The 19,608-nt window shown below is 43.3% G+C and overlaps 1 protein-coding gene across 1 annotated transcript; it reads left to right on the top strand.

The window, feature by feature from the left end:
• The first annotated feature begins 1,947 nt into the window (after positions 1-1,947).
• LOC113909271 (mast cell protease 4-like) lies at positions 1,948-18,902 on the top strand. Its single transcript, XM_027570350.1, has 6 exons — positions 1,948-2,001; positions 16,303-16,360; positions 17,090-17,239; positions 17,690-17,824; positions 18,059-18,315; positions 18,759-18,902. The coding sequence occupies exons 1-6, from the start codon at positions 1,948-1,950 to the stop codon at positions 18,900-18,902; spliced, it is 798 nt and encodes a 265-aa protein (XP_027426151.1).
• Positions 18,903-19,608: the final 706 nt, after the last annotated feature.

Consider the following 19,608-nt stretch of genomic DNA (forward strand, 5'->3'; position numbering starts at 1 on the left):
ACCACTTAATCAAAGCTACTCATCGGTGTGTGTTTTTTTTAAGATTTTATTTTATTTATTTGAGACAGAGAAAGAACATCAGTGGGGCAGGGGAGGGACAGAAGGAGAGGAAGAGCAAAAAGCAGACTCCCCACCGAAAAGGGAGCCCAACTCAGGGTTCCATCCCAGGACCATGGGATCATGACCTGAGCTGAAGGCAGATGCTTAACCGACTGAGCCACCCAGGCACCTCTGCTCATTGGTTTTAAATATTCAGCATGGGTCCAAATTTTACTTAGGGAAAATATTCATGGCTTAAGAAAGTCACAATCTCGAAGTACACTGATAGACACTGACCAGCTCCATTAAAAAGGAGGCCTGGAAAGGTAAGGGGCCAGCACAGCCCTGGGGTGAGTTCTCCATAGGCACGGGGCAGGACCCTGGTCTCCCAACTCCCAGACAGTTCTTCTAATGAAAAGATGTTGCTCCTCACATTTCTCCTCTCCCAGCCCCTTGGCCGCATGGCCATGCCCCCTGCCGCTCTCATATCTATCTGTATTTTGAGACCAAGTGACCCATCCCATCTCCTTTCTCCGAGATGAAATCTGCCTCCCTAGGGCTTCCAGCAATCCGTACAGCTCAGTCAAGTGATAACTGTTTGACTAACCTGAGCATCTTCTGGAATCCCTGTATTAGTGTGACTTACCAAGTTCCTGAATCCTGTATGAGAGTTAGGGGCAAAGAATGAAGATAAGAATTTACTTTGTATGTTCCACCTGCTGAGTCATCACTGACCCAACAGATACAAAAGCAGCATAAATATTATGTCCAGTTTGAGATAAGATTTCAGAAGTCCCCTCCTATCTGTATGAAATTATAAAAGAATGAGGAGAAGTTTTCTAAAGTGTCAGGTTGATTGCATTCCATCCAAAAGCAGACAGCCCTCAAGCCCCTGTGTGCCAAGAACAGCGGAGCAACTACACCTGGTTTCTCACCAGACACAGGGAGCCGGGGGGGGGGGCGGGGGGTGGGGCAGACGCTTTGATTATGTCATGATCTTTCCTGGGGCACAAGATTACCTGGGATGGGTGGGAAAGAGTCACCAAGAAACTCAGAATGAGTGGCAAAGCTTTAGTTTCTCCCCTGTTGGTCTCTACCTCGTGCCACCAACTACTTTGATACTAAGGCCTCTTAAACCTTTGAGATGTCAGGAAGTTGAAAACAACATTAGCTTCATCAGAACAACCTGAGACCACACCATGAACTCGAGTGTGTTGGTCTGTTAAACCCCTCCTCTCAAACTCTCCTACTCTGTCATTACCTTATCTTCCCAGTACTCTTGTCAACACCCCATCTCCACTTCATCCCCATCCTCTGGCCCTCAGCCCCAGCCCCAACACTTGGCAGTTTTGCCTGAAACTACCCAGAGGTTGATGGACAACTAGGCTCTTGCCTAGTGTGTTTTAGGAGAGACCAGTGCTTGGTTCTCTTGCATTTAGACCCAAAAACAAACAAACAGAAACCACTCAAACTATCAAAAAATGAAGCTCTACAAAGAGTAGGTTTGGGTAAAGCATGCTATTTTAGGAAATACACACTTACCTACTCAGAAATCCAAGGCATATGTAGGTCATATTCATACTCTTGGAGGATCTGACTTAGGGGAAGGGAATACCATTTCTGGCTAATACCAAAGCCCCTTGCTCCATTCAGAGAGTCCAGGGTTTTCTCCTGGTGAATGTGGTCATGCTGTCAACAGGAAATGTGGTTCCTGCAACAACCTCACCACAAAGACCTTTCCGTGTGAGGGGAAGAGGGATATGGTGAAGGTTCATCTCTTGAGAATCAATAGAACCAGGAGGAAATTGGTGGTTACTAAGCCTGCCCCCTTTTACTTCACCTCTAGGACTGAAAAGCCTGGAAAAAGAAAACACACACCACTGCAGACTCATTCAGCCTTTCGAGAAGATGCTGCTGTTCCTGTTCTTGTTGGCCGATCCTGTTCTGGTAACCCTCCAAGAGGTAAGTGACCAGGCTGTTAAAAAGAAAACCACAGGCCCACAATGGCTTCACCTAGATCCAGTCCCCAAACCAGGGGCTTGATACCTAATCTAATTGCAGTTTCAACCTCCCCCCAGAAATGTAGTCTTAAACGGTCAGTCAGGAATTTTTCAGTCAACACCAATGAATCTGCCCCGTGGGCCCTCTCCATGCCCCTAAGGAAGGTGAGGTAATCTGTATAAGACCCCTTGCTTTTTCCCTAAGGAAAAGCCACTTGCCTGAAACAATCCTCTTCTTTTGCTTCATTGCCCTACCCTCCTTCTAGAGAAACCCTCCATTTTGTGCATCTCCTCAGAACAACCCTCTGTTTTCTAGATGGGATGCTGCCTGATTCATGAATCATTTAGTCAAGCCAATTAGATCTTTAAACTGTACTCAGCTGAATGTTTGTTATGTAACAATCCCTATCCTCAGAGGCCTGGCCTAGGCCAGCCGTGACACCTCCACAGTGTCCCAGTGAGCCTATCGCTATGATCCTTTATTGCCTCAGTCCACCCCCATCAATGTGCCAAACCCCGGATCTATTGCTGGATATACAGAGTACAGAAATTACAGAGCAGAAAACCGCTCCCAAAGAGACCTGATGGGTCCTCTCCCCTCCATGGTTCACTCCCCATTACCCAAAAAGTGACTTATTATTAGGATGCCACAGGATCCCGGTGGCAGAGGAAAGCTAAAAATGGGGGCTGGAACCTCCCACTCTCCAAAGCTGAAAGTGGTTATCTATCCCAGGAGCTATTGTCAGAAAGCCCTTGAATTGGAAACAAGTAACCCAAAAATATCATAAGATCTTGGAAAAGGCAAAACTGGTTTTGACAATATGAAAGTGGTCAAAGAGGGATCATTTGAATATAGGGCCACAAAACCCCAGAGTCTCGCAGCATTGATCTGGCAACATCCGATCCAATTTAACACAACTAGCCTAAAGTTAAGAGTCCCTGAGAAGATCTTCACAGAGCGGCTCTCAGCCCCGGCTACACATCGTAACTACCTGAGGAGCTTATAAAACTCCCAGTGTTGGGACTTCCAGCTGCCAGTTCTGCATGTCAGGAGCTTGGAAGTTGACAAACCTTCAAAACGACAAGTAAAAAGCTGAACAGACTAAAAAAATCAACTCGTCTTGTGACCATAAGAGATGGGGGGGGGGAACATAGGGCAAACCACTACCCCCATGATTAGGGAGACTGACAAGGCAAATACAGGAAGTGATGGCTCACTGGAGCAGAGACTCGGGAGCAGAAACCACTGTGGGAACCAGTGCTGGTGTAGATAAACTTGAGCAATTACAGCTCAACTTTATCTACACAAATTGCTGAAGGCTCAGTGTAGACAGCAGGAGAGTTAAAAACTCCAGGAGGACCCATCATAGGGGGACCCCATACTTTTGTGAGATTTACCTCCTAGAGCTTAACCAGGTTTTCACAGTAAACACTGGAGAAAACTACCCTCATGCTTCTGGCAGAGAGAGAAGGAAAAGGATCCATTCTGAAATAAAACAGAACACACAGAACACTCTGTTCTTCTTAACAAGGCCTGCCCTCCATAGGGGCGCCTGGGTGGCTCAGCCATTTAAGCATCTGCCTTCTGCTCGGGTCATGATCTCAGGGTCCTGCGGTTGAGCCCCACATCGGGCTCCCTGCTCAGCGGGGAGTCTGCTTCTCCCTTTCCCTCTGCCCATCCCCCTGCTTGTGCTCTCTCTCTCACTCTGTCTCTTTATTTCAAATAAATAAAATCTTAAAAAATAAATAAATAATAAAAGTAAGTGGATGGAGAAAAATATACTATAGTAATACTAATCAAAAGAAATACTAATCCTATATTAATTTCAGGAGACCAAATTGCAAAGCAAGGAAAGTTATCAGGGATAAAGAAGAGTATTACATAATGATAAAGGGGCTAATTCTCCATGAAGATATAACAGTCCTTAAGATGCATGTGCCTATCCACAGGAGCATCACATTATATGAATCAAAAACTAATAGATTTGCAAAAAGAAACAGGTGAATCCACCATCATAGCTGGACACCTCAACACCTCTCAGAAATGGACAGATCCAGAGGCAGAAAATCAGTAAGGACATAGGTGAACTCAACAACACCATCAGTCAACTTGATACAAGGGAAATCCCTAGACTTACTCATCCAACAGCAGCAGAATGCATATTCTTCTCATGATCACACGGAACATTCACCAAGATAAACTACATTCTAGGCATAAAACAGACCGTAACAAATTTAAAAGAGTAGAAATCATACAATATCTTCTCTTGCACCACAATGAAATTTAGCTAGAAATCAGTAACACAAAGGTAAATGAAAAAAATCACAAAATATATGGAGATTAAACTTCTAAATAATGCATGGGTCAAAGAAGAAATCTCAAGAAAATTTTTAAAATATTTCGAACTAGGGATGCCTGGGTGGCTCAGTTGTTAAGTGTCTGCCTTCAGCTCAGGTCGTGATCCCAGGGCCCTAGGATCGAGCCCCCTGTCGGGCTCCCTGCTCAGCGGGAGGCTTGCTTCTCTCTCTCCCACTCCCCCTGCTTGTGTTCCCTCTCTCGCTGTGTCTCTCTCTGTCAAATAAATAAACAAAATCTTTTTAAAAAAATATTTCGAACTAAATGAAAACACGACTTATCTAAAATTAATGAGATGTAACAAAAGCAGTGCTTAAAGGGAAGTTTATAGCAGTTGGTGCCTATATTATTAGAAAAGAAGAAATCTCTAAAATCAATCATCTAAGTTTCCAACTTAGGAAACTAGGAAAAAAAGAAAAAACTTAATTAAAGTAAGCAGAAGAAAAGAAATAATAGAATTAGAGTAAGCACTAGTAAATTCTACCAAACATTTAAGGAAGAAATTATGTCAATTCTCTGTAATCTCTTTCAGAGGATAGAAACAGAGGAAATATTTCCTAACTCATTCTGTGGGGCCAGCTATACCCAAATGCCAAAACCAGACAAAGACAGTACAAGAAGAGAAACTACACACCAATAACTCTCATGAACGTAGATGCAAAAATCCTCAACAAAACATTATCAAATTGAATGCAGTAATGTTTTATTGTTTTATTTTTTTTAAGATTTTATTTATTTATTTGACAGAGAGAGACACAACGAGAGAGGGAACACAAGCAGGGGGAGTGGGGAGAGGGAGAAGCAGGTTTCCCGCTGAGCAGGGAGCCCGATGTGGGGCTCATTCCCAGGACCCTGGGATCATGACCTGAACCAAAGGCAGACTCTTAATGACTGAGCCACCCAGGTGCCCCTGCAATAATGTTTTAAAAAGAATTATACAACGCAACCAAGTGTGTGCAAGGCTGGTTCAACGTTTTAAAGTCACTTAATGTAATCCACCATATCAAGCTAAAAAATAAAAATCACATCAATAGATGTAGAAAGAGCATTTGACAAAACCTAACACTGATTTATGATAAAAACTTACAGTAAACTAGAAATAAAGGGGGAACTTCCTCAACTTGATAAAGAATATCTATGAAAAACCTACAGCTAAAAAAAAACAAACAAATAAACAAAAAACCCTACAGCTATTATCATACCTAATGATGTAAAACTAGAAGTTTTCCGTTAAGATCAGGTACAAGGCAAGAATGTCTCCTCTCACCGCTCTTTTTCAATATCATACTGGAAATTCTAGGGGATGAAATAATACAAGAAAGGGCAGGGGAAAATGTTTACAGATTGGGAAGAAAGAAAAAAAATCTGTCTTTATTTGCAGATGACATAACTGTCTATATAGAAAATCTAAAAGGAATTAACAAAAAAAAAAGCCCCAGTTGAAACTAATAAGCAATTAAAACAAGGTTGCAGGTACAAGGGTAATAAACAAAAATCAATCACTTTTCTATATACCAGCAATGAACACATGGAATTTGAAATTAAAAACACAGTATCATTTACATTAGCACCAAAAAAGTGAAATACTTAAGTATAAACCAAATATGTGTATGATCTATATAAGTAAAACTACAAAATTCTGATGAGTGACATCGAAGGAAAACTAAATAAAAGAAGAGGTATTCCATGATCATGGGTAGAAAGCCTCAAAATTGTCATGATTTCAGTTCTTTAGCTCATTGGTCCTAGAAATACGTTCTATTGGCACTAGAATGGAAGGTTGTCTGTGTATTTATCATCTTGTTCCATGGCTTTTAAACTGCTCTGTGAAGTCCCTGGAAATGGAAAGAAAGGTAATGAATGAAATAATCTCAGGTCCCCAGTCCCTGACTTCAATCAGAAGAGCATATCTCTAGCTCTTTCAGATACAGACATAGGTATAAAATTTTCCTTCATAAAAGATATACCTGGCCTTAAAAAATTTTTTTAACTTTTTTAAAGATTTTATTTATTTATTTGACAGAGAGAGACACAGCGAGAGAGGGAACACAAGCAGGGGGAGCAGGAGAGAGAGAAGCAGCCTCCTGCTGAGCAGGGAGCCCGATGCGGGGCTTGATCCCAGGACCCTGGGATCATGACCTGAGCCGAAGGCAGATGCTTAATGACTGAGCCACCCAGGCACCCCCAAAAATTAAAATTTTTGAAACCCACCAATATAGAACAACTTCCTCCTGTGGAATATGAGGAAACTGAGGCACAGAAAGGGGAGTGGCCACATGAGGACATTCAGAGAGTTATCGCCAGAGCCAGAATGGGAAGCTTGGTGTCCAGACTGCCAGGCCAGTACTCTCCAAGATGTAACCACTTTGAGCAGCAAGAGGGCTTTAGTTCACCTAGCCACCTCCTTCCCCACCAGCCTGCATCCCAGCCTCTCCCATCTGGCTATTCAGACAACAACCTGGTGAGAAAGTATCTGGAATTCAACCTCTGCCTTATTCCACCCTATGTATGAAACCATAGGTACAAACAAAACACATACCGTATGACAGTCCATATAATGCTTCCAGACAGCTGCCACGCATACCTGCCCCACCCCAACCCAGGCAAAGCCACTCCGTTCTGAGTTAAACACCCTCACCTTCTAACCCCAACAGTTCTTCATTTGTTCCCCATGAGGTGGCAGGGAGCACATTCACCACACAAGACCCTTTCTGTAAAATCTCTCAGAGCCTAGGGCTGGGATGTTCCCAGGACCAAGTTCTCCTGAATTCCATCCAGCTAATATTGAGATGACCTGACAGGCAAAGCAAAGAAGCTCAATGGGAGAAGAGCCCATCCTCTGTCCCGGAGGGAAGTTTTAGTAAGTCTCAGGCCCAAGAGTGAGCTAAAGGACCCATCGTCCTAAAGCAGTCACCATTCTCCATAGGCAGTAACCTTCGAAAAAAGGGTAGATGAAGGAGTCACAGGCCTAGGGTGTCACCCTTATCTTAAGACTGCTTAATGTTTCCTTTGGGGAAAAATGTGAATTCTTTTATCAGCTTTCTGAAAAGCGATAGATAGGATAAAGAAATAAATACTTTCATGCAAGTCAGAACTTTCCATGATCTTGATGAGGCTCATGATGTGAAAGTTATGAACTTGAGAAAACCAACATCCTCATCTGGTTTTCATTTCATTCTGTTACTCCCAGGATTCCCCCCAATCCACGAAGCAGTCTGGAGAAAGCTGGTCACTCCACCCGCAATTTGTTAAAGGCAAATCATGACATTGGTTAGGACTTTCCCAATCTCCACTAGGACCAGCAATTCCCCCAAAGTTTCACAATAATAAATGCTCACATACTCACCCCCTCCCCCAGGCTACTCTGCCCAGGAGAAAATGCTTAAAGGACATTTCATTTTCCTGCCGAGGGCCCAAAAACAAAAACAAAAAAAGAGAGAGAGAGAGAAGGAGGAAAGAAGTTGAGTTACACCCCATCCCAACTTGACTTGGGTTGGGCAGACCTCTTTTTCCCGAGTCCTGGTATGCTCAGGGTCCCTGAGTGTAGGACCCCTGCTTGTTTCTTGAGTATGTCGTCATCTGTCCACCTTCCCTAGAAGATTCTGAACACTCTTTTGGAGCACCAGGGCCTGGTTTCTAAACCCTTGCCATATCCCTACTGCCTTACCCTGTCTTTCCCACTCTGATGCTGTTTCAGTTTCTTCCTAAGTTTGGCATCACTCCACATTTTGAAGACATTAAAAATATTTTATTATAATATAATGATATATATTATATAATATATATCAATATAATGATATATATTATAAATTATATATAATGATATATATTATATAGATAATATAACTTTATGATAATTAATTTGAAAATCTTGATTAGAAAATTGATTGATTCTTAGAAAAACATAACTCACCAAAACTGACACAAGAAAATTTGAAAATATAAGTAGCCCAATGTCTTAAAGAGGTAGAATCTGATTTAAAATCTTCTCACAAAGGGGGCACCTGCTGGCTATGTTCTAGTTTTTAATCTGGGTGATAGTTACATGAGCACCTGCTCTATAATTGTTCACTAAGCTGTACATGTAAATTATAAGCCCTACATGTATAGGTGATCAATTTCACAATTAAAAAAAAAAAGAACACTCCAACAGGTGGAAGCACCTAAATGTCGACTGTAGCTAGTTAAAGAAAACATGATAACTACACGCAGTGGAATATTAGCCCTAAAAAAAGAAGGAAATCCTGTCATATGTTACAACATGGATGAACCTTGAGGACAGTATGCTGAGTGAAATAAGCCAGTCTCAAAAAGACAAATACTCCACTTATATGAAGCAACTAAAGTAGTCAAACTCAAGAGACAAATAGATCGGTGATGGCCAGAGGTTGTGGGAAGGAGGAAAGGGTAGCTCTTGTTCAATGGGTATGTAGTTTCTGTTTTGCAAACTGAAAAATTCGTAGTGATTATTGTACAATAATCTGCATATGGTTGACACCACTGTTGTGCACACTTAGAAATGGTAGAGATGGTAAATTTTATATTAGTATAAAATTAGTATTAGTGTGCTTTTGACCACAATATTTTAACCCCACTGACGTAGGGACAAACTCCACACTTTTGCAGCAGATGAGCCATTCCTAAACTGGCTCCTATCCAGCCTCCTCTTCCACCATTCTCGCCCTTTCTCCATTAACTATGCTTCAGTAACACTGAGCGACTTGTAATTCCCCCAGTCACCCAGCCTTTCTCTTGCCCTTTTTGGATATGTTGCTACCTCTGTTCAGAAAACATGTCTCAATTTGCCCAATGACAAAATGCAACCCATCCTTGAGATCTCAGTTGGAATGAAGCTGTCACTGCCTTTCCAGGGCAGACTTGGGAGCTTCTCTTCCCATCCCACAATATTTCTACAACTCTCCATTGCAGCACTTTGCTCTTTGTGCTGTGGTTATAAGAATACAGACTCATCTTTTTGTATCACGAGTCTGGCATCTACTAAATGCCCATCAAACCATTTTTTGACTGATAAAGTGAGTGAATGAGTAGCATTTTATCCAGAAACCTAGAGCCTGAGAGGAATAGAGATTTTTGATATCCAGACTAACACAAATATCATCACTGAAAGAACTCATATCTTAGTAAAAGAAAATGAATGGAAGGTTGGGATGAGGGAGATAGTGCCAGTCATGTGTCATGTGATTATCAAGGGATTAAGACTAGTTAGAAAAGGCCACGAAATCAGGAAGGAGTTGAGCAACTTGAAGAATCCACAGGGGGGTGCCTGGGTGGTTCAGTCGGTGAGTGTCTGCCCTCTGCTCAGGTCATGATCCCAGGGTCCTGGGACCCCCACACAGGGCTCCCTGCTCTGCGGGAAGCCTGCTTCTCCCCCTCCCTCTCCCACTCCCCTTGCTTGTGTTCCTTCTCTCGCTGTGTCTCTCTCTGTTAAATAAATAAATAAAATCTTTTAAAAATAATCCACAGAAATATGCCCTTCACAGTGTGATTTTGCATTTAAATGAGACACGTTTGCCCTAGGAAATGCACTCCTTTCTTCTCCTTATGACAATCCTCTTAGCAGCACTAAAAAATCAGTCCTTCACAGGAGATGTTGTTGCTTAGGTCCCTCCACCATGGCCATATCAATACACCAGCCAAATGTTCAAAATTGTATCAGTCAAATATGGCACCTAGGGGAGGAACAAAATTATTCCTGGATGGCTCTGTAAAGAGATAAGGAAATGCAAGAAGAAGGAGCAACCAAAGGGAAGAATGATTACATGGGAAAACATCCCGGAAGGTTAAATGAAGAGTCCTGAGTAGCACCCCTTCAGTTAATCGAACCCACAGATGGGAGAGCATAAAACACACCTTGAGGCTATGCCTCTGTCCCTTGTTGCTGTGCTGGCTCAGAACAGTTGCCGCACCCCATTCTTGGCAGCAACCACAAACCAAACTTCAAGTAGGCACGTGAAAAGGACAGTTGGTACAAACAGGCCTCCTCCAACAGCCCACCAGATAAGAGAAGATCGCCGTTGATAGAATTGATTCTAAGATGCAGAGAGCTATCTCTTGCCAGCCTGCCCAATGCTGATTGCTGATAGACTGCAGCATCACAAGGTTTATGAAAGAGGCATCCCAGATTTCAGGGACTACCCAAACCCTTGGGAAGGGGATGGTTTGAAGACTGCTTAGCATAACTACTGGATAAATTTGGAGGCTCTTGAAAGTAGATGAGACAGAGCAGAAAACAAAACAAAGCCAACTGTTCTCAGGTCTGCAGTGAGCCTACAACAGAAGTGAGAAAGTAAAACGAGAGGCTCTCCTGCCATCTCTCACCCTAGAGGGAGTTCTCCCCCTGAGACATTAGAATCCACCTCCCGCTCAACGTTTTACTTCCCTGAACACTTTGTCCTCTAACACCTTCAAGCACCAGCACAATTAAAAAAAAACAAAATCAGGAGTTCTTCAGGCATAAGACAGAGAGCCCAGAAGTCCTATAACTGAAGACTAAATAGGCCCAACACCTACACCAATGCCTTAATACCCATTCCACTCATGTTTCTCTTGATACAAACAGGTGACCTGAAAAGAGATGTGGTAAGAATAATCACTCCTGCATCCTTCTATAATTTGGCAATTGCACTAATACCTGAATGCTCTATGAATATAATATTGCTCTTAGTTTACTACTTTTGTAGGTAGAGGCCATTCTGGTGTCTCCACTTGGTCTTTTCTACCATAATAGCCCTCACTTCAGGAGTCAGGCAACCATGATGGAGATTCTGTCACGTTTGTAATACATCCATCCTACCTCTGCATTCTGGAGCTTGGGAAATAGTCAAAGGTTGATTTGGGAACCACTGCGACCACTGGGACCACTATGAGATAAATGCATGCCAAAATTTGTTGATCAGTCCATAAGCCCCTCCTCTGACTGGTGATTCCCATGGGCATTTTGGATCTTTGGGAATTCATATCGGTTCAGATCCAGGGCCCAGTAACAAAAAACAAACAAACAAAGGCATGATTATGTCTCCGACTTTTTTCTCTAATTCATACTCACTCTGGTAAATGGCCATAGGTAGCTTTGAAGAAGGCAAAGAGGAAGATGTACAGCACAATTTTTTGGCTTTGTAGCAAGGACCTTCCTCAAAGGCAGTTCACCCTTTTCATTCAAGGGGCTCTGGGTCAGTGAGCTGGTTCAAGTCTGGGAACTAGTTCATGTGTCTTGTGATATTTAAGACCTCTGTTTACCAGACCCAGAATGCTTCTACTTATCCAAATCAACTAAGGCCTTAGTAGTCTATCTATTTCAGCTCAGGGACACCACGATCAACTAGTCAAAGTCATGGACCACTATCTTAACGTCTGCTTCAACTCTGATACTCATTAGAGTAACCAAGCCCACTGCACCTCTGGTAGCTCGGCTTCTCCCACCCTGAGACCCATCACCACCTTGGTACTCAGGGATCCAGATCCAGTAGCAGCAGGTCCCATGGTCACTCCACACTTGTAGCAAATAGCCACTACAGCACTCTCCAAAAATGCCAGTGCTCCCTCTCCCTAATGTATTTTTCACAGCTTTGGGGGAAAGAATGTTCTCTGTGCTCTCCTAGGACACTGGGGTGAGTAAACCAGTCTCATAATAATAAATCTCTACCTTCTGATTTCCGCAAAGCATAGAATACCTTTCTCTATATCAAAGAAGTCTGGCATCTCAGCTTCACTTAGTGTAGGCCACCTTTGGGTCCATATGTCAATCCAGCCAACTAGTCAAATAGTTAGAGCCACCTCAACATGCTTGATCTAATATGCTGACATTGGCATCTGTATGTAGTGCAACCCATCAATAAAGTCAGGCTGGCCCAACACCTACACCAATGCCTTTAAGACCCATTCTATTCATGTTTCTCTTGATACAAATTAGCAAAAATCTTGTTTTGGTGTACATTGCAAATCCTTATGGGTCACATGTCTAGGACCTACTGGGAGTTGAATCTGGTTATAGATCCAGAAGTGATAAAGGTAGTAGGAGGGGGCAGCCAGCAGTCTGCTGCAAAGTAACTACCTCAGGGAATCTCATTACAGATTCTTCAAGCAAGGGAAGACTAACCTCCTCAGACCGGAAAAGATGGGCTGCTGTTATGGACAAAGGAGGATTGAAGGAATTTCGGGGTTCAAGATCCCAGCTTCATGAGAATATGCCCACATATATTCCCATTCCAATTTTCAGAGTCTCCATGCTTTAATTTCATCTAAGAGACCCTGCCAGTTTGGTGATTCAAGTATGTTCAAACCACCCACAGGATAAGACATTGGCTTGATTTTTAGAAATCTTAGACAGTAAGTTACATGAGAGAAGGGTTTCTTTTATGGCAGAGAAGATTTCTGGACCCTTACTTAGATCATAAGCTTGGAATTGAAAGCCCAAAGCTCATCATGTATTTTTCTTAGGTTCTTTAGTGCACCTAGAAGCAACCATCAACCCCATAATACTCCTTATTTCCACTGATATGTTCTATGTCACCAAATTCTTAATCACCTAAAGTCTGGTTTTGATTACAGATACCTACAGATGATAATTTAATAGGTTTGCTCTGTATGCCATAATGGTTACTTACAACTTACAACTAATATGCTTTACCACTTACAACAGTGCCTTGAAATATATTCAGATTAGAGAACCTGCAATAGATAACCCAAGCCAAGTTACAGAACCTAAGTGTAGGTTCTTCTGAACTCACTTCCAATGCCAGTATCTCTATTATTTATTTTTTTAAAGATTTCATTTATTTATTTGACAGAGAGAGAAACAGTGAGAGAGGGAACACAAGCAAGGGGAGTGGGAGTAGGAGAGGGAGAAGCAGGCTTCCTGCTGAGCCGGAGCCCAACGCAGGGCTCGATCCCAGGACCCCGGGATCATGAACTGAGCTGAAGGCAGACGCTTAACGACTGAGCCACCCAGGTGCCCCAATATCTCTATTATTTAGAGTTCAATCAAGAAAAGCAGAACCACTATGAGTAATGTAAAATAAGGGACTTCTTATAAGGATTGCGTCTTATAAAATTGTGGGAACTGGTAGAGTAATCCTATCTAGATTCTTGTTGTTGTTTTGTTTTGTTTTGTTTTGTTTTGTTTTTACAGTCTAGGAAAGCAGGGTGATATGTGGAAAGATTATGTGATTGAAGTCAAACAGGTATGTGTTTGACACCTAGTTCTGATATTTATTGGCTTTGAAATCTTGTCAAGGGACTCAAATTCTGTGAGCCTCAGTTTCCTCGTCTGTAAAATGAAAACAATAATAGCTCTCAAGGCTGATATGAGAGTGAATGAGATACTTGCAATATATCATATTTCATTGATTCCAAAATGCACAATATTTTACATTTTAACCCCTTTACAACAGGAAGGAATCTTGTAATCAATGGCATGTTATTGTTTAGTCAAGAACAACTTTTTCCTGGGGCTCCTGGGTAACTCAGTCGGTTAAGCGTCTGCCTTTGGCTCATGTCATGATCCCAGGGTCCTGGGATCAGCCCGGGTCAGGCTCCCTGCTCAGCGGGGAGCCTGCTTCTCCCTCTCCTTCTGCCCCTCCCCCTGCTCCTCATGTGCTTACTCACTCTCAAATAAATGAAATAAAATCTTTAAAAAAAGAAAAGAACAACGTTTTCCTTTCTCAATGCACATAAACAAATGAGAACCCAGAGTAATATCTCAAATAATGACAAGTGCAGATATCATATGGTTATCAAACTAAGTGTGACTCTCAATGCACAAGTGGAAAACCCCAACACCCCCTAGAGAACACAACTGTTCTCCTTTATACATTCCATTTCTTTCTCTGTTAATTGGACTAACCTCATCCCACATCCCTTGTTATTCAGATTAGTGGAATGGAAAAAGTATAAGTTTCAGAATCTGACATATTAAACTTGGATCTTGCTGCTATGTGACATCCTGAGCTTCGCTTGAGTGCTCCATAATTGTGTATAATAATACTTACCCAAAAGGACTATTACAAATGAGATGATGCATGTAAGTTCTATCAGCACCAAACATATTGTGGGTAGTCAATAAATTCTCCATTTTTCCTTCTCTCTCTCACTGCCACATTCTGTTCTTCTATTGATTATTTGGACTGAAGAAAGGGCTGATCTTCTAGATCAGGGGTTGGCAAACTATGGCCCTCAAGCCATATCAGCCCACCACCTGTTTTTAAAATAAAGTTTTATTGGAACACTGCACACCTATTTGTTTACATCTTATCTATGGTTGCTTTTGTACTACAACAACAGAGTTGAATAGTTGCCACAGAGACAGTATGACTTGCAAAGCTGGAAACACTCACTAGGTGGCTATCTACAGAAAAAGTTTGCTGATCCCTATTCTAGATTCTTACATCACCTAAACCAACGCCCCTCTGTTGGCAAGGATATGGTGAAAAGGGACCCCTCAGGTGCTGTTGGTAGGAATGTAAACCACAGTAGAGAAGAGTATGGAGTTTTCTCAGAAAATTAAAAATAGAAATACCATATGATCCAATAATTCCAGCACTGGGTATTTACCCAAAGAAAATGAAAACACTAATTCAAAAAGATATATATGCCCTTACATTTATTGCAGCATTATTTACAATAGCTAAGATATGGAAGCAACTCAACTGTCCATTGATAGATGAATGGATAAAGAAGATACAGTACACACACACACACACACACACACACACACACGTGCTTGTGCAGTGGAATATTACACATCCATTAAAAAGGAATGACATCTTGCCATTTGCAACACCATGGATGAACCTAGAGGGTGTTATGCTAAGTGAAATAAGTAATACAGTTATAAACAAATACCATATGATTTCACTTATGTGTGAAATCTAAAAAACAAAAAAAATGAACAAACAAATAAACAAAAAACAGACTCTGAAATACAGAGAACAAACTGGTGGTTGCCAGAAGGGCAGTGGGTGGGGGAATGGGCAAAACAGGTGAAGGGGATTAAGAAGTACAAACTTCCTTATTTATAAAATTTATATTTATATTTTATAGATATATTTTATTTATACATCCCTATATTTTATAAATGCTTTCTATTTATACATCCTTATATTTCATAAATATATTTTACATATATTTATATATTCTTATTCATATTTTATAAAATAAGTAAGTCATGGAAATAGAAAGTAGAGCATAGGGAATATGGTAAATAATATTGTAATAACATTGTATGGAGATGGATGGTAAGTACCCTTATCATGGGGAGGACTAAGTAACGTACAGAACTGCTGAATCACTATGTTGGACACCTGAAACTAATAGAAGATGATATGTCAACTATACTTCAATAATAAAAAATAAAGGGGCACTTGGCTGACTCAGTTGGTTGAGGACTCTTGACTTCAATTCAGATCATGATCTTGGGGTCCTGGGATCGAGCCCTGCCTCAGGCTCCATGCTCAGCGGGGAGTCTGCTTGAGATTCTCTCTGTCCCTCTCCCTCTGCCTTCCCCCCACTCACGTGTTTGCTTGCTTTTTCTCTCTCAAATAGATAAATAAATCTTTTTTTAAAAATAAAAAATAAAATTTTAATCTACCCCCCATCTGTGTTACTATGCTGCCTCAAGAGAGCTATGTTAGATGGGAAAGGTGCATGCTTCATCCTAGTAAACAGGACCCTTGGGCTCTGACCACAGCCTCAACACCAGCAGAGAGGAGAAGAGGGTTGTAAGAATTTCTGATGAAGAAGATAGCCAGGCCAAAGTGAAAAACAAAAATGTGACTAGGTTGTTTCTGTGGTTTCCAGTCCTCCCCTTTCTTCTGCTGGGATTATAAAAGCAGGGGCAAGGGAGGGCAGGGACAGAGGAAGCTCACCATGGACACCATCCCTGGGAAATAGAGCCTGCAGGCTCTATTTCTTTTGCTGGCCATTCTCTTGCCTCCTGAAGCTGGAGCTGGTGAGTCTAGGGTGTAACTTCCTGTCAAAGAAGACCTCAAAAGAGGCTACAAGATCCCATTGCAAGTATTCTAGGGAGAAATCTCCAGCTGGAAGAGTCAGACTCTTTCCCTGCAGCTGATGACAGTTTCCCTGGGATGAGAAGTCTTGGGTGGAGAAAGAGTCAGAAAACTGGCTTTGAAAACTCCTCCTGAACTGCTTTCTTCAAAATAGGCACCATTCTCATTCCCAGTTCTTGGTGCTTGCTGAGAGGAGGTCAGGATAGAGACATGAAGAAATGTTTAGGGGCACGTGGGTGGCTCTGTCAGTTAAGCGTCTGTCTGCTTTTGGCTCGCTCGGGTCATGATCTCAGGGTCCTGGATGAGCCCACGTCCGTCCAGCTCCCCACTCAGCAGGGAGTCTGCTTGTCCCTCTCCCTCTGTCTCTCTCCCTGCTTATGCACAGCTCTCTCTCACTCTCTCAAATAAATAAATAAAATCTTGAAAAGAAAAGAAACGTTTAAATGACAGCTCAGAATCAAGACTAACAATCAAGTTCTGAAAGTAGGCTCAGGGTAGGTTGATGGGGTGGATTGGGGTCAAGAAAGTGAACAATAATTACACGTGGAGGGCTGAGCTCCATAAGAAGTAAGAAAGAAGCTCTGGGGGGCCCTCAGCTTCCACCTACTTTTCCTCACCCAGTGCTCTGTCTGAAAGCAGGTGAGTCTCTGTTTAGGGGTTCTCTGTTTGAGAGGAAATTATCAGTGGCGTTGAGTCCAAGCCACGCTCCCGCCCCTACATGGCCCTTCTGGAAATGGTCACTGACGAGGGGTATGTTGCCAGCTGTGGCGGGTTTCTCCTAAGTCAAGAGTTCGTGATGATCGCTGCTCATTGTAAAGGAAGGTAAGAAAACTTTGACTTACTCTCTTTTCATGTGAGGAGTTATAGGAACCAGAGTTACACACAGTTTCAAAGTGGCCTGAGGAGAGATTCTTGTGCCCTGCTCATCTCAAGATGGTCAGCAATGTATATTGCAAGCAACCAGCCCATTTTCATTTGCCATCTCCACCTCCAGAGGCCACCGCCCTCTTCAGGGCAGCTGGGTCACAGCAGGCCAATGCTGGCCCTCTTGTCCTGCTGCCACCTGAGTCTCTCAGTACCCTGTAGCTGCCAGGGCCTGGCCCTTCCTGAACTGGCTATGATCCCAGGTGGGCATTTCTGTCCCGAGTAAGACCTGAGTTCCTCAGATGGCCCTGCACTGGGGAAGAAGAGAGCCTACTGTCCACTTGCTCAGAAGGGGACCCTTTCTAGGGGACCAGCGCCTTCTCCTGTTTCTCTCCTCCTTCTCAACGGGAAAATTACTGTCACTCTGGGATCTCATGACATAAAACAGGAAGAATCCACATGGCAGAAGCTAGAAGTCTCAGAACAAATCATTCACCCAAATTACAACTCATTCACCAAACTCAATGACATCATGTTACTGAAGGTGCCATTAGCTTTCCAGCCCATCTCCACCCCCCCTTCTTGAACCTTTCTCCTGCCTGACCTGTGCATTTCTCATTCTCTCTTCCAAACCATCTCCTTGGGGCCCACCCTCCCACTCTGTGTCATCACCACCCCACTGGGGAGCAACTCTTGGCCCTGCCCAGGGAGCCCCTACCGCAGCACACCCCCCACTTTCCCCGGGACCGGAGGTCCATCTCCTCTCCCTCCCTCACAACTACAAACGAGAGCCAAGCTGACCCATGCCATAGGGACAATCTCCCTGCTCACCTGGTCTACCTTTATTTCACCTGGGAGAATGTGCAGGGTGGCTGGCTGGGGAAGAACAGGAGTGATGGAGGTGGTGTCAGATACTCTGAGGGAGATGAAGTTGAGACTCATGGACGCCAGGGCCTGCAACCACTATTTCTTTTACAACCATAACTTACAAATCTGTGTGGGCAATCCCAGGAAGACAAGATCGGCATACAAGGTGACCACACACCTCCACTTCCTCCTCACAACGCAGTCCCTGGGAGACAGCATCCTCCTGGGAGGGGGTGGGGTCGGGAAGTCCCCTAGTACAGTGAGTGGTGCCTAAGTCTGTGGGTTTCTAGCAACATGGGAACTGGAATCCTCCCTCGGGGTTCCATCCTCACATACTCAAGCCCTGCCTCTAACCCTCCCTTCTACTCTCCTGAACAGGACTCCAGGAGAGAAAGGAAGAAATGGAACGGACAGGATCTAGAGTTGTAGTTCCATGCCAGAGAGGAATAAGACATTAATCTCCTAACTTAGGATTCCATGAGGAGCCAGGATCCTGATCTGACTCTGGGGTATCTAGGAGCTGGCTAGGGTGCTGATAGAACCAGGATCAGGTGACAGTAGGAAGAGAAGGACATTCCCTGCTCACGATCTGCTTTCTCTAACCCACAGGGGGATTCTGGGGGCCCCCTGTTGTGTGCAGGTGTGGCCCAACATATTGTGTCTTACGGACTTGGAGATGCAAAGCCTCTTTCTGTCTTCACTCGAATCTCCCCATATGTGCCCTGGATTAATAAAATCTTAAAGAACATATAGTCATGGAAGCCTGGCCAGCCTGTGTGAGAGTCCCAAAGCCAGAGGCCTCCCTGGGCCGATGCAGGTTCCACAGCGCCTGGCCCCAGCCTGAGCCCCAGGGAGGCTCTTGGAGGCACACAAAGTCCCTGCTGATTGTACCCCCAGTGAACTTCAATAAACATGCTGCCTTCAGCATGTGCGTGTGACTCTTCTCTCCCACAGAGCTGGTCTGCTCCGACGGAGGAGTCCAGATACTCCTCTCTGGCTTAAATGAATTGTTCTGGGCTCCTTTCTTGCCAGATTAATAATCTTGCCTCCTAATTACCTTGTACATTGTGTGATATTATGGATTATTGAAGAATATATTTTGATCTGCACATAGGATTTAACATCCAGAGTGATGTTGCATTAATTTACTTTCTTCCCCCTTCCTCCTCCTCCTCCTCTCAATTTTCCTCTTTCCTCAAAACCCGTGTCCCAGCCACTGCGGTTCAGGGCATAGAACGCACCAGAGCCAACTCCCCATGAATGTTTCTAGAAATGGCCCCAGGCAGGACTTTTCTACCTCATCATTATCATCCCCCTCAATACTGGCTCTGCAGCTGGGGGAGCCTATGCCAAGGGGGAGGGAAGAAAACTTCCCAAGCAGCAGAGCTCAGGAGGGAGGGGGAGGGATGACCCCTAGGAGTCCTCAGGATGGGTCTGTCTGGCACAGCGGTCAGCACAG

Source organism: Zalophus californianus, chromosome 6 (genome assembly GCF_009762305.2).
Source record: "Zalophus californianus isolate mZalCal1 chromosome 6, mZalCal1.pri.v2, whole genome shotgun sequence".
Taxonomy (NCBI): Eukaryota; Metazoa; Chordata; class Mammalia; order Carnivora; family Otariidae; genus Zalophus; species Zalophus californianus.

Coding starts and splice junctions, on each gene's coding strand:
- LOC113909271 (XM_027570350.1), top strand. CDS start 1,948: ATGCTGCTGTTCCTGTTCTTGTTGGCCGATCCTGTTCTGGTAACCCTC. Junction 2,002..16,302: donor TTCTGGTAACCCTCCAAGAG/GTAAGTGACCAG, acceptor CCTGGGAAATAG/AGCCTGCAGGCTCTATTTCT. Junction 16,361..17,089: donor GCCTCCTGAAGCTGGAGCTG/GTGAGTCTAGGG, acceptor TCTCTGTTTGAG/AGGAAATTATCAGTGGCGTT.